The 14,599-nt window shown below is 36.8% G+C and overlaps 3 protein-coding genes across 5 annotated transcripts; 2 read left to right on the top strand and 1 right to left on the bottom strand.

Moving 5' to 3' along the window:
* LOC18602910 (stem-specific protein TSJT1) lies at positions 306–3,724 on the top strand. Of its 2 annotated transcripts, none has more exons than XM_007034571.2 (5): positions 306–757; positions 2,275–2,515; positions 2,623–2,743; positions 2,858–2,967; positions 3,396–3,724. In XM_007034571.2, the coding sequence occupies exons 1-5, from the start codon at positions 555–557 to the stop codon at positions 3,429–3,431; spliced, it is 711 nt and encodes a 236-aa protein (XP_007034633.1). In that variant the 5' UTR covers positions 306–554; the 3' UTR covers positions 3,432–3,724. The 2 variants fall into 2 exon arrangements, with proteins under 2 accessions (XP_007034633.1, XP_017975287.1); XM_018119798.1 differs by lacking the exon at positions 3,396–3,724 and adding an exon at positions 3,039–3,371.
* On the top strand, positions 7,176–9,511 carry LOC18602913 (nuclear transcription factor Y subunit C-3). Its single transcript, XM_007034574.2, has 2 exons — positions 7,176–7,453; positions 8,365–9,511. Exon 2 carries the CDS (start codon positions 8,416–8,418, stop codon positions 9,184–9,186), a length of 771 nt encoding a protein of 256 aa, XP_007034636.2. The 5' UTR covers positions 7,176–7,453; positions 8,365–8,415; the 3' UTR covers positions 9,187–9,511.
* LOC18602914 (ATP-dependent (S)-NAD(P)H-hydrate dehydratase) lies at positions 9,855–14,585 on the bottom strand. Of its 2 annotated transcripts, none has more exons than XM_007034577.2 (12): positions 14,456–14,585; positions 14,041–14,290; positions 13,778–13,854; positions 13,504–13,613; positions 13,300–13,423; positions 12,342–12,404; positions 12,050–12,213; positions 11,189–11,250; positions 10,747–10,813; positions 10,445–10,510; positions 10,204–10,332; positions 9,855–10,126 (listed from the first exon to the last, which is right to left on the bottom strand). In XM_007034577.2, the coding sequence occupies exons 2-12, from the start codon at positions 14,273–14,275 to the stop codon at positions 10,099–10,101; spliced, it is 1,125 nt and encodes a 374-aa protein (XP_007034639.2). In that variant the 5' UTR covers positions 14,276–14,290; positions 14,456–14,585; the 3' UTR covers positions 9,855–10,098. The 2 variants fall into 2 exon arrangements, with proteins under 2 accessions (XP_007034639.2, XP_017975183.1); XM_018119694.1 differs by having other exon boundaries at positions 14,041–14,263; positions 14,456–14,523.

Genomic DNA, 14,599 nt, shown 5'->3' on the forward strand with positions numbered 1-14,599 from the left:
AATACTATTTATATTTTAATTAACTAGATATTATCATGAAATAAAATCTAATTTAAGTTTATTTAATTTTAATTTTTGTCAGAATAAGGTTTATTTTAATAAGTAAATGCTTTTCACCGCTGTTAATCAAAAATGATGAGCTACTAAAAGACAAAGAAACAAAACCTGTGCGTGGACCCCACATCCCTCCTTCTCAAGACGTCAGCATCTAACGCTCAAGAATCATCGCCCACCTGGTGGGACCCGCCATCACGTGCCACGTCGTCTTTTTTTGGACTATTAATTTATCCCTCCATTTAATGCGCACAAAAACAGAGGAAAGCAGAGAAAAAAAATCAAAAATAAAAACAGACACCCAAATTCATGGATTTACAAGAATGCCCGCGTCGTGCTTTCTTTCCTATAAATGGAATTGCCTCCCCTTCCATTGTTCCATTCCTATATTCGAGTCCCTCAAAAGTAGCTTCTTTTAGTTCAGAGCAAAGAAAAAGAAAGAAAATAATATAAAAAAAAAATCTTTCTTTCGAAGTTGGAGGGTTTAGTCGGGAGAGAAAATGTTGGGAGTGTTTAGCAGTTCGATAATGTCTCCACCGGACGAGCTAGTGGCCGCTGGTTGCCGAACTCCGTCGCCTAAGATAACCGCGGATGCTCTGGTGAAACGGTTCCTTGAGACAAACTCCTCCGCCGTGTCCATGCAGATCGGCGACCATGCCCAATTCGCCTATTCTCACCACAACGAGTCCGCTCTACAGCCCAGGTAAAAATATTAAAATTAAAATTAAAAACGCTATGCCATGTTGTTTTTCTTTGGCTATATGGTTTCGCTGCTGGATCTCAACCGTTGATAGGTGGACTAATTTGATGATCGGAGGGTTGCAAGACGTCGTGTTTCATTTTTTCCGTACAAATAAGTTAATTAAAGAGAAAAAAACTAAATAGTTTTCAATTAAAACTAAAATTGTTTTTTTTTTCTTTTGGTTTTTTTCACCTAGTCTCTTGCTTTTTCCCCCCGATGCCCGATGTTTTCGAAGGAACTGAGAGAAGGACTGTAAGTTATTTAATCGGATTAATGATTTACGGCTGATGAAATGATGATTGTTTAGAATAGCGAAGAGTGGCAAAAAAGATAACCCAACGATTACGTCACCTTTTTTTTTTGTTATGAAAGGAGAATCAACAGCCAATCAAGCCACGATGTGCCCGAAGCTCACGTGGGATTAAATATTTAAAAGTTTTTTATACAAATAAAGGTCTGGCCGTGAGAATAATAGATTCTAGCGTTTGGGAAATAATAAAAATGGGAAGGGAGGAGGGATTCAATATCCCGATGGGCGATGGCCAGGATTTCACAATCACGTAGATGTTCAGACGAAACCAGATGATTCCGTGACTGTCCGATGTAGTCGTAGCGAATTTTTCAGTGGGGTCAGGTGATTCCTGCATGCGTGTTATCTTGAACCATACAAACAGAAAGGCTCAAAGATTCTTCTGACGAGATTTGTCTGGTAACAGACACTGTCAACAATCGAACGGTCTGCTGAAATTTAATTGAACACGTGTCAAACATCTAAAAAACTCATCAATTGATAAGTAAAGTTAATCTTGACACGTGACGGTCGATAATTTAATTGATACGTTATAATTAATCTTTTTACTTTTTTTTAATTAACTTTTGATAAAGTAACCTCCCCTAGGTGTGTTTCTGTTTTAGCCTATCACTCAAAGCCTATATCTAGGAGAGTCAATTTTGGATCGGATAAAGGATAAGGTTTGCTTTTATATGGGTTCCAATGTTGGTCCCCCTAGTCTAAAGGCTGGATGGGTTGAGGCCTGTGGAAAAAATCATGATCTCTGATTGGTTGTCAGGATTTGTTTTGGAAATCAATTTTGTCCCCCTTAATGAAAAATTGCCCCTTCACCAATAGCTTTTTTGGAGTAATTGTTTTACTGGCAAATTTGGGTTTGACCTCTTTTGTGATGGAAATGGAATTCTACTTTTCTAGTCATTCATGTGCTTTGCTAAAGCATTGAAGCATTATTGATTTCTTGTAATTAGATTAATTGATAGAGCATCCGAGGTTGTTTATGAGAAAATAGTACTGGTTGATTCAAGTCTAAATACCATACCTTTTCATTAAAAGATCAGTTGAAGTATCATTGAGTGTATTGATGGAAACTTGTTCATCACTAAAATTTCATGTACACGATATGTTGCTACCCACCTTAAGTTGTATGGCTGTTAATCTTTTTTTCTTCGGTGCTTGTAAATGGCAGATCATTTGCTGTGAAAGATGAAATCTTCTGTTTGTTTGAGGGTGCACTTGACAACTTGGGGAGTTTAAAGCAGCAATATGGACTTGCTAAGTCAGCCAATGAGGTGATATTGGTTATTGAAGCTTACAAGGCTCTTCGTGACAGAGCACCTTACCCTCCCAACCATGTGGTTGGCCATCTAAGCGGGAGCTTCGCTTTCGTTGTCTTTGACAAGTCCACCTCCACCTTGTTTGTGGCTTCTGTAAGTTAATCATCTCTCACCTACTTTATCTTAAATGTCTTGGTGAGTTTAATTGCTTGCTCGGTTGGTCCCTGACAGCAAGTTGGGTGGTGGTACGATTTTGACAGGATCAATTTGGTAAGGTTCCTCTTTACTGGGGAATCACGGCTGACGGATATGTGGCCTTTGCTAATAATGCTGAATTGCTTAAAGGTGCCTGTGGCAAATCTCTTGCTTCTTTCCCTCAAGGTGGGTTTACTAAAACAGTGTGCAAAAGTGTTTTTCTTTTTTTCTAGTGGACTGTTAACTTCACTTTCCCTTGATCACTAGCTCGCTTGACAATTTTTTTGTTCATTTCTACAGGTTGTTTCTTCTCCACAGCTATTGGAGAACTAAGGAGCTACGAGAATCCTAAGAACAAGATCACTGCTGTTCCCGCTAAAGAAGAGGAGATATGGGGTGCTACATTTAAGGTAACGTGATTGTCTAATAAATACATATATCTGCAACTTCATTTGTGACTGCCTTTTCTTCCCAAATTTAGGTTACTTGGGAGTTCATACGTTGTATGTGATGATAGGCGCAAAGATTAATCTTTTCAATAGCAGACCTTTAAAGCATGATATGTGGTACCAAGGGAAATTCATTCACAAGGAAGCTGGTGTAAAGCTTCTTACTGTGTTGACAGCCGAAGAAGAAGTATAACCTATTAAGTAAAGAGGCCTGTAACATATAAATCCTGTTTCTGTTTGTCCATTATGACATGACTATTGTTTTGTTTTGTTTGTGGTTGCTAGGCGCCATCAATTGTCCATGTCAACTACCTGTAAAGATTTCACTTTGAACCACATAATTCCGAGTCTATCATTACTTACTTTTGTTTGGTGGTTTGGAATTTCAGGTGGAAGGACCAGCAGTTCTCGCAGGCACAGAGTAGATCTTTCTCCTTCTGCCCAGCACCTAAATCTATCCGTGGGAAAACAAAAAAAAAAGGAGCAGTTTTTATGTGGTTGCAAATGCAATGCATATGCATTAGTTTCCATTTGAATACCTGAGTATGACTGCTAATAGAATGGAAAGAACTGTATGCTTATGAGAGATGGCTGTAACTTCTTTGTAGGTAGCGTTATCTTCTTGTTAAAACTAGCGTTTGCTCTAGCTTTCATCCATTGTATAGCCTCAAGTTCTAGTCCAATAAAAGTTTGTTTGAGGGTCCCAAATTTGTTATGATGATCAAGGTAATTTCTATATATAGCAACCAAAATATCCCATAACATTTAACAGCAGACTGAGCAGAGAAGCACCGACATAATTGACAAGATGAACAAACATTTCTTTTCATTGAGTTGATTGACATTTTTACCGTTTATATTGGAAACAAGATGTCATAACAAGGGTAATCAAATTTGACAGGAACGGTGGGTAAAACGAGAAGATTATACAAAGGGAACTCATTTATTCTGGGGAGTAGGAACTGAGGAAAAGTAGCCCGCTCTAGAATTCGACCCTTGATGATTCAATGATCCTAGTTGTATGTCCTGAAGATTCATTTATCCTGGTGCCTTATTCCTGCAACAAACACATTTCCTTCTGAAAGAACCTTCCCCTGGCTTCTTGCCCATACGACATAGTAAGTCCAGTTTCTCTATTAGTAATTCATAACATGACAGTAACCCCAGCTGCGGCTGAAGTGAGGCATCCTCTGCCTGTATGAATCAAACCAGTTTCCAGTTAATCATAACCCAGAGTTTTTTTTTTTATCAACAACGTCATGATTCAATGTCACTTGCTAGTTCCATGATAGTAGAATTTTCATTTGAAAAATAGTAACTGTTAGATATGGTCACATCAATCGATTATTGAACAAACAAATGCCAATCCTTTCGAAGCATCCCTCGAAACCAAATGGCCTATCCATATCCGTTGAGCATTATCAAAAACATGGGATTGTACCATATTGTCCAGGACGAGCATTTTCGAGCAAGATTATGTTCTCAACCATTGCAATGGCAATGCAGCTCCAGCATCCCAGTAATGCCACCTGCACATTTCTTCCCTTACTCGTTTGCATTTAATGGTATAAGCAGCTTATCTCTAAACTTTCATGCTTTGTTTCTTTCTAGATCAACAGCGTACCGAAGGGTCCCACAAACAGGACTCTTTGTCTCAGAATAATAATCCGACTGGATAACAACGATGTAGGGGCCAGCTGCACCACCAGCCAAAGTTGAAAAATGAAAACCCAAGCGTTCAATTTGGAGGCTTCTTGTCAAATCCATAGGGTTGAATGTATACAATTTGTTCCTTCAAAAACTTACCTCTTCTCCCTGTGCCCCCTTCGCCCTTTACCCCTCGCACGCCATCTTTGGATTACTTTTATTATTTAATCTAGATCATTGACATAATGATATTCTTGGCTTGGCATAAATTATGATGACGAATTGCATCAGATGCTTGTTTAGCTCCCATTGTTGATCCCTCCAGGAAATGGAAAAACCACTTCTGGGATGGGATTTTGTTGAAAAGAGATATATCTCGGTAGACGGTAGGTAAGGTGCTGAAGGAAGCTGAAGAACCAAATCTTATAACCTTCTTTCAGCTCAGCGTCAGATATCAAACCCAGTGTAAGAAAATCATCTAACAAATTTAGGAATTTGGATGCAATTCACTACCCATCTGGGAATACACTTTCTCTTTCCAATAACCTGGAACTTGCTTCCAGTTATGCAGAGTTGGCAAAAGTTGTCTTAACTCGCTTGGTACGAGTTTGATAAATTCTGAGTGATTATAGAACTAATATCTACACATAGCAAGAAATTCATGCGACCTATTGGAACTTACTTAAAATCCAACCAAACCTAACATCATTTAAGAAAATTTCAGTGACCTTATAAACATGACAATCCTAGAGTCTCTGGTTTGGCATGTAACAACAGTATCACTTCAAACTTCAAAGGCAGTTATCTAAGGGTACAAATTTAGATGGGTTCAACAACATAGGATCGGAAGGGGGCCTGGTGGAATGGCAGCTCAAATTGTTAAATCCTAGCCGCACATCAAAGCTATCAACTATGATCTTCCACTTACCATGGGGACTCGCACAGGTAATACATATGCTTGAGTCAATTCCGAATGCTGATCCATGTAGTCTTTATGAAGGTAAATATAATCTCACCTCACTTCTACCCAAGTTCTAAATCCATATGTCGTATTGGTAAAAGGAAAAAGTGCCCATTGTTAGTATATATATATATGTACTGAATCCAAAAGTCTGAAACTTGTCTCACCAATTGAATACTAAGGGTAGTTTTCACTCGAAAAGACTTGTAATCTTTTGACATCTCTTTTTCTCCATTCTCAGCGGATACCACGTGATTGGAGAGACAAAGTTTGTGTCAAGATCTTGATGATTTGCAGAAAAAAAAAAAAGAAAAAAGCAATACCAGTGTTGATATGGAAACTGCCAATTCGATGACATAGCCTTAGTGTTGGATTTGGTACTGCTTGCAGCCTGCTGACTGAGCCTGAATGGAAGAAGCTGTTAGAAGAGGGAGGCTTCCCCCTTGCACAAAATCATCAAAATTCCAGCTTTGCAATCTATCATTGAGGGGCCTATCCATACTACAACCTTTGGGTTGTGACAAAGTGAGAATACCAGAGAGCGGGATTCAATTTCACTGGAGAAATTACCGTAAACTAACTCTATCATTGGCTTTTGGCAATATATATCGGGGGAAGGCACCTAGTGGTGAAGGTTATCTTTAGCCACCTTTACTTTTTAAAAGAAATTAAATCTCGTAAAGAAAATTTAATTTACCATATGATTCGGGGTAGGTAATTCTTTGTAAGAGTAGATATAGCTCCAACTTTATTTAAACGCAAAGTCAACATGAATGTTAACCAAAGTTAAGTTTAGGTTAACATTAATACTTATATTAATTAGTGACTTGTAAGTCATCAAATCTTTGGTTGAATTTATTAGATTGAGATATTTATAGCGTGACATAGGCTAAAGTACTTTATATACCCAATTAATTACTAGGTATTATATTTTGGTTTAACTCCCTAGTGCTTCTAGAATGTGGGTTAGGATTAAATTTTTATAATGCTCACTTTAGGCTAGTGAAGCTTTGACTTTTTGAGAAAATGACATATTCTTGAATAAACTACCATTACATGATTGCATTATTGGCAAAAAAAATAAGATTATAAATATAAGCATATAATTTATTGATTGAATTACGTCAAACACTTTTCCATCTCTTTTATTCTATGAAGAGTACTTAAGAAAACCCAAAATTTTCATGTAAATGATGATGGAAAACGTTTGTCTTTTTACAAAAAAGAAGAAGAAGAAATTTTTTTTTCACATTAAATATCTTCTACAAAAAAGGTGATTTCTCATGAACTAAAAAATAAAAATCATCCAAATTTAATAACAAAAAAGTATGATATAGGCTTTTCAAAAAATTAAAAAAGTCTGACACAGTTACAAAAATTAAAAGAAAAAAAATGATGAAGCCTAGAATGGAAAATAGGAATGAAAAGCAAGGGCAAAAGAGTAAGGAAAAAAAGTCAAACTGAAACTGAAAGAGAAAGTACCCTTTTGGAAGTGGGAAGAAAAGAAAGTTTGGTCAGCTATTTAAACAACTCATCATCCACTTCCTCTCTCTCTCTCTCTGTTTAATTACACTTAATTAATCTTAATTAAGCCCTTCCTTAACCCCTACTTTTTTTCTCTTCCACACTAATCCAAACACTTATTTCAAAAAAAAAAAAAAAAGAAGCATTTTTCCGTTCTCTCCTTTTGCTTTCTCTTTATATGTATACACATAGCGCTCTCGCTCTTTAACCGAATCGATCAATTTTTTTCCTTTTTCTTTTAATTTTTTTTTGTAGGGTTACAGTTTTTGAATAAGATCGCTTGATCGAAACCCAAACGACGAGCAGCAGCAAAAGGTAGAGTTGCTTTGATCATCTTTAATGTACTCTGTTAGTTTATGTTTTTTTTTAATATAATTGGTAAAGTTTTTTTTTTCTTCCATTTTGTACCTAAAGAAACAGTCGAACTGCTTGCTATGTATGTATGTATGTATGTATGTAAAGTTGCAACCTTTGGGAGTGCAGTAGCTTTGCTTGTTTATGTGAACTGGTAAGTAATCTGTGTTTTAGTTTTGGAGTTGTTGCGAGTGTTGAATGATTCAAATGGATTTCGCGTTATTTTAGAATATTGGGATTTTCTTCCCCTGCTTTGGGTTATGCGTTGTGGTGATGGCTGTCGCTTTAGCGGAATTTTCAAGCAAACAACAGCGATGTAACTCTACTATCAATGGTGCTCTTTCTTTATCAACTGTGTTTAACCAACTTGTCCGAAGTTAAGCCATTGTCCTAGCTATGACCAACAAATTCTATACGGTTATAGAAACATTTTGACCAAGTATTACTAGTAACTTGGCAACTGGCAATGAAGAAAGTCCTCTTACAAACAAATTTACTGGCTAGGATTTTTAAAACTGAATTTTCTTTGGTTAAAAATACAGGACATGCCACATGTCTAGATTGTCCTTAATTTTTTTTTATTGTAACTGTTTAGTATGAATTGATTGAAATTATGAAGTTGTTTTGGTGGTTTGATTAAGAATTTGAGATATAAGTTCAGTTGCCATCAAGATCAAAAGTATTCATATTCTGAGTTTTCTGGGTTCTGGAAATCTATTTTTCTATTTCTAGTGTTTTTCATTTAGAATAGTAGTTTTTGTTAATGTACTTGTTGAAGCAGTTTTCTGGCAGTTTGTGCTGTCTTTCCGGCTTCTGGAAATCAATCTATTTGTTTTCTTTTGTAAAATGCTTAATTATTTATGTATTGCTAGGCATTAGAAGTGGTAGCATAAAGAATATCTTCCCAGTCAATCTAGACCGGTATGGATCAGCAAGGCCATGGGCAGACCTCTGCAACGGGTGTAGTTGGTACTGCAGCAGCAGTTCCATATGGTGTAACCACTTATCAACCAAATCAAATGATGGCAACCTCTGCTCCCGGATCAGTTGGCTCAATCCAATCCCCTACCCAGCCAGCAGGTCTCTCTGCCTCATCAGCTCAGCTGGCACAACACCAACTTGCTTATCAGCACATCCACCAACAACAGCAACAGCAATTGCAACAACAACTCCAGAGCTTTTGGGCAAATCAATATCAAGAAATTGAGCAGACTACAGATTTTAAGAATCATAGCCTACCATTGGCCAGGATTAAGAAGATTATGAAGGCAGATGAGGATGTGAGGATGATATCAGCTGAAGCTCCAGTAGTATTTGCTAGGGCCTGTGAGATGTTCATTCTAGAGTTGACATTGAGGTCGTGGAATCACACTGAGGAAAATAAGAGGAGGACACTCCAGAAGAATGACATTGCAGCAGCAATTACAAGGACTGATATATTTGATTTTCTGGTTGATATCGTCCCTAGAGAGGATTTAAAAGATGAGGTACTTGCATCAGTTCCGAGGGTTGGAGGTCCAGCTGATGGTCTTCCTTACTATTACATGCCACCTCAGCTTGCTCCACAGGTGGGTGCTCCAGGTATGACTGTGGGTAAACCTGTGATGGATCATGCCCTTTATGGCCAACACTCTCGCCCTTATGCTGGTCAGCAGATGTGGCCACCACAACAGCAGCCACCTTCAGATTCTTAAATGGGATGCTAATGGCTACTTGAAAGGCATAAAGGAGAATGCAAGTGAATTGACATAGTCTGCGATTGAAGTCTACATAGTATTAGTGTTTGCATTACAAGTTAATTACTCCTCTATATATAGTGTAACAGTTAAAAGATGCTTGTTATAGGGCCCATAGTTCTTTTTTCTTTCAACTTATAATTATTCTCATTTACATTGAGGATGTGAAACTCAAAAGTGCTGTAAAGAATTGGAATTGCATGGCCTTTTGTATGTGAATACCGAGGTCTATGGCTGTCTCATGTTATTCTCCAAGCTATAACCTGTTTCTTAAATTCATTTATCACAAATGCCAAATCTTTAGCATTAAAGTGAAAGAAAAATGATCATCTTTCTTCTTTTTAATAATGTAAGTTGAAGCTAATGGTTCTCGAGGGAATTTTCTTGAACATACTGTACTTATTCAAAGCAATTAATTCCTTGACAAAGTAGTCAGCTTTATTTGTGCAGCTGATGTTTCTGACCTGCCTGTACACATCTGTCCAGTATGAATGCATTCTCAACCAACTATGCAGACCGCATTTTCTCATGTTTATGGTGTTAATGTAAGTGTTTGGGACCCCCAAGGCAACCCTCAATCACTGTGCAAGAGGAAATCCTAAGTACCTGAAAGAAGCCATCCATGATAACCACCCAATCCAACAGATGGTAAATTAAAGATGCAAGAAGACAATACCCCATGCTTCCTAAACAAGGATTGGAAAAGCCTATTCAATCCGTTGAAGCCATAATTTTACAGTATGCTTTTATTAACATTGCATGGAAACACCAAGATCATTGTACATTACATTGAAGAAGAGTTTTGGCACAAAGTGTTTTTGTTGAGGAAGCAGTCTACCGAGTGGGTGCAGGACATAAGTGTGGACGTTATCAAGATGCTGGACAAATAGCCTCCAAACTGCAACAATAGAAGTATATGGTTAGATTGAAATTTTATTTCTCACTTTCAATTCATTCTAATCATAGGAGAGGTACCTTTGTCCCAAGCATTCAATGATATCAGTGGTGAGAGTTGACCTTTTCTGATGCTCAAAAGCAAGAGATGCAGCCTTCCTCAATAAAGCAGAGGCCGCAATGCAGCCCAACACAGTTGGATTTTTTGGACTGTATGATCCCATTTTTAATAAAACAACCAATGAACATGTAAAAGAGAAGATTAAGGAACCATAGCGATTAGCAAGTTACAGGAATATGAGACAATTCTCTCCAGTACTACCTGATGATTGGTTTCCCTTCAGTGGCTAACATATGTTGACGAGCCCAAGACAAAAATACCGCAACACTGGCAGAAAAGCCCCATGAAAGAAGAAAATTATTCTAAGCTATTGAAAGCTGCATGGTGGGAAAGATGCATTGCTCCAATAGAAAGGGTAAGAAAATAGGTCCAATGGAATGTACAATGCACAAGAAAAGCAAAAGGGATATTCATGAATTATTTTCCCCATATATTGGAAATAGATATTATAAAAATCAAAGGAATTATATAAATGTAAGATGAAATTTTAAGGATTCAATTACCTTCCAGAAAGTATATCACCTTGGCCACCACAGCGCCGTGGGGATCCATAAATTCCCACTGATTGGACTGCATAACACAGAGCATTAAAACACTTGCACAATTTCCCAACAAAAAAACAAAAAAAAAAACAATGGTGCTTCATAAATCACAGAAAGTCAACAATCAGAAAATGCACTTCTTTTGGCAAAAAAAAAGAAAAAAGAAAAAAGAAGATAGAAAGAAAAAAAATGCAAGTGGATTAAACTAAATCGATTCATAAGACTCTTTGCTGATATTTTGACATGCATAGGAAGATAGTGACCAACACAGAGTTTGGAAATGGAAAAAGAAATGTCAGAGGGCTTTGGGCTGCTAGATATGAGTAACAACACTGCATAAATGCAGTAGAATCATATGAATTAATATATTTAGCATAATAATTTTGCAAGTGAGGTTCCATACCTATTTCACCATCACTAATGAGGTCACACTTTCCTTTCCTTAAGATAGTTACACCACCAATCCTGACATAAGGGCACTTCAAATTAGAAAATTTTCAGAATAGTGCAATAAATTCCTTCCATTTGCAAAAAGGGGAAAAAAATAGACCATCTAATGACCAATTATTTACAAAATCATATACAAGGCATGGAATAAAGCAAATATTACACTAACAAATGAAAACCCAAAGAATGTGGTCCTAGTGCTAAAAATGGACACTTATCAGCTGCTATTTTCTATGCCACTCAATAAAGAGCACCTTAATGACTGATGCATAGTCACATTCACCCACTCCTTGGCATGTGCACGATAGCTATGAGCCTCAGACCCGCATTACACCTTAAACTTAACAAAATATTTTTACTAATTTTTAAATGCTAAAAGTAGAAAAAACCAATAACCTATTCAGAGATAGAGTTATCGTTCATCACATCAGATATCAATTTCCATGATACACAAATGCTTTAGACTATAAAAACAGAATGACAGATGGCAATTTGATCTGTCCTCCATACCAATAGATCTAAATGGATAAATTGGTTTTCTTTTGTGACCAATGTGTTGAATGTAACCTATATGTAGATTGAATCTCAATAGTCTGACCACCGTCAAGTAAACCCATATACACACCAGTTTGAATCTCAATAATGTCCATATATTTACAGATGAAAATGAAACTTAGTATCTCTGAGGCTTTCAGAACAACATGTTCAGATCCTATTTGTTCAAGATAATAAATATCTCAATAATGATAATACGTCTTGCTTGTGTGCTTTGAATCTATACACTGAGGAAAAAAGGGAACTTGCAAAAGAAATATACCCTTTGCAAAGAGAGAGCAGCTCCCCATGAGTGTCTTGATCATTTACGTCACAACCTAGAACTTTCTGAACCAGGCGCTTGTATTCATTCACATTTGGAGTTAAGACAGCTAAGGGATAGCCACTAACAAGGTCAACACTGTTTGTTACAAGGAAGAGTCCATCCTATGAAATACCAGGTAATAAACAGAAAATCAACGGCAAATGCTATAAACATTAACAAAAAAAAAAAAAGGGACAGAAACCGTTATGTCAAGCATGTAGCTTCACCAGACCATGTGCATAGTACGTACCCCATCTACAACTATTGGAACATTTGATTGTCTTGCATGCTTCATGATTTTGCTGACACATTCCTGAACATGACGTGCAAGGGGTTAGAATAGTTGCAGATATTCTGTGACTGGAAGTATAAGTTTGCCAGAGTAGAAAAGATGGTGCAAAATGAAAGTCATTTACAAAAGAGCTATTTATGGATCCATGCAGAAACCAAGAATATTTGCACTGGAAAACACTAAGCCTGTCTACCATTTCAGAACTCAAGCAGGAATTAAAATTTCAACTTGAAGTTTGCAAAACTTGTACCTCAAAGAACACATCACTTGGACTTACCTATCTCTGAATCATTTTCTAAGAAAACAGGTTGGAAGATACAATCAAGACTTGATATTTCATTTCACATTAAAGAGGGAAGAAGCGAAGAAGCCATTCTTCCTTAAGCTTAAAATAAATATTTGACATTCCACAAAGGCTTTGCTTGGCTTTAAGAATATGCATGACAATGCTGGGTCAATGAACAAAGCATAGCATTGCATAATTTCTCTACAACCAAAGCCAAACGGTACTGTGACCCTTCAAAGGATGGTTGAAGCACATTCATCATACAATTTTGTTCATGCTACACCAAGCAAAAGAAAACAGACATGTTTATGAGCAATGCACATATATATAACTCCTCACAAGCATGCATGTTCAACACCATTTGTACAATAAGGTACTACTGCCATATTGCATATCCATGAAAGCACATAGCAAAGTTGTCACAACAAGAATCTGGAAAGAAAACTGCAATAATACATGGACATTCCTTGGGGAGAATTAAGAATAGATTGAAAAGCTGCAATTCCTCATCCACAATTAAGATTAGATTGAAAATGATTTAGGTATTCAGAAATCAGAATGCTTATGCATGTATCTTAAGTCATATTAACAATGAACATGAATTTTGATAAGTTAATGAGAAAAGCAAACCAGAAGAAATGGGTCCCTTCCAAGGCCTGGACCAATAACCAGACAATCAAATCTTTCCATCCATTTATCAAACTCAGCAAGAATCTTCTGTGAGACATATCTTCTACCCTCATCGTCCACATTGCTTTCCCACCAACATAGCATACCAATCAGAAATTAAGCCAATCAATATTCAAAGATTAACTTGAAGTCAGAGAGAGATACCTAATACTATAAGACTCTTCTAAAATGGGGTGCACTATTAATTCAGGACTATAACTTTTTATTACTGTAGCAGCACCTTCTGTACAGAAAACATGCGACAAATCTGCACCCTGCAAGAGGAAGAAAAATATTCACATTCAATCAAACTACGGGGATGTTAGTAGATGAAAACAAACTAAGCATTTTCTATGAGGAAATCTACAATAGAGGCTACAATCTTAGAATGGAACCAGATAGAACATAAGGCTAGCAAAAAAAAGAGCAAAACACTAACAATTTTCAAAGCTGAAATAGCAGCAAAGTAAGGTGCACCGGTGTATTCACGACAACCTCCAATAACAGCTATCTTCCCTGCTCGAACAAAAATGGGATTCCCATATCAAATTCATTTGGGTAAATAAAACAACAAGCATTACAGAAACACCATTCTAACCTTCTTAAAACCTCTAATAACTTCAACCACCGCCCTTAACAACAAAACCAAGAACCATCAACAACCAAAAATGACAGTAGTAACTTTGTCCTGTGCGCTCTTACCAGCTTGGCCTTTATGCCTGGTTGGGTCAAGGGATGGAATAATTGCCCTCAAAACATTCTCAGAATCAGCCTCTAAAGAAGCTCCTCCGCTAAAGCATTTCATTCCTTCCATTCTTTTCTGATGTGTGTGATCACTGTACCCTCTAAGAGACCTTATCAAAAACTGCTGCCTCCTTAAAACAGCTGATGAAGCTACTGATGAAAACCCAGAATTCATTCCATGCTTAACAATCATCAGCAATCAAGCAATCTATTAAAAAGGAACCACAACAAAAAGGATAATCGACTATTAAAAAGAAATAAGTAAACAATTATTCCAATTAACAAATACTGATCTTGATTTGAACAAGAATCTATTTTAAACACCGAAAACAATTATGACCACTGGCAGAAAAATAAAAATTAAAACTTTTACCAGAAATTAACAGTATCTGTGTAGTAGAGATGAAGATAATCATCTATGGCCATCAGCTTTAAATTTTTTTCCCTTTATATTTTAAGAATTTTGGATTTATAACACGCCATCTTTACTTATCCGCCGTTGGATTGGGTTGGTCAA

Source organism: Theobroma cacao, chromosome 4, assembly GCF_000208745.1.
Source record: "Theobroma cacao cultivar B97-61/B2 chromosome 4, Criollo_cocoa_genome_V2, whole genome shotgun sequence".
In the NCBI taxonomy this organism is placed as follows: Eukaryota; Viridiplantae; Streptophyta; class Magnoliopsida; order Malvales; family Malvaceae; genus Theobroma; species Theobroma cacao.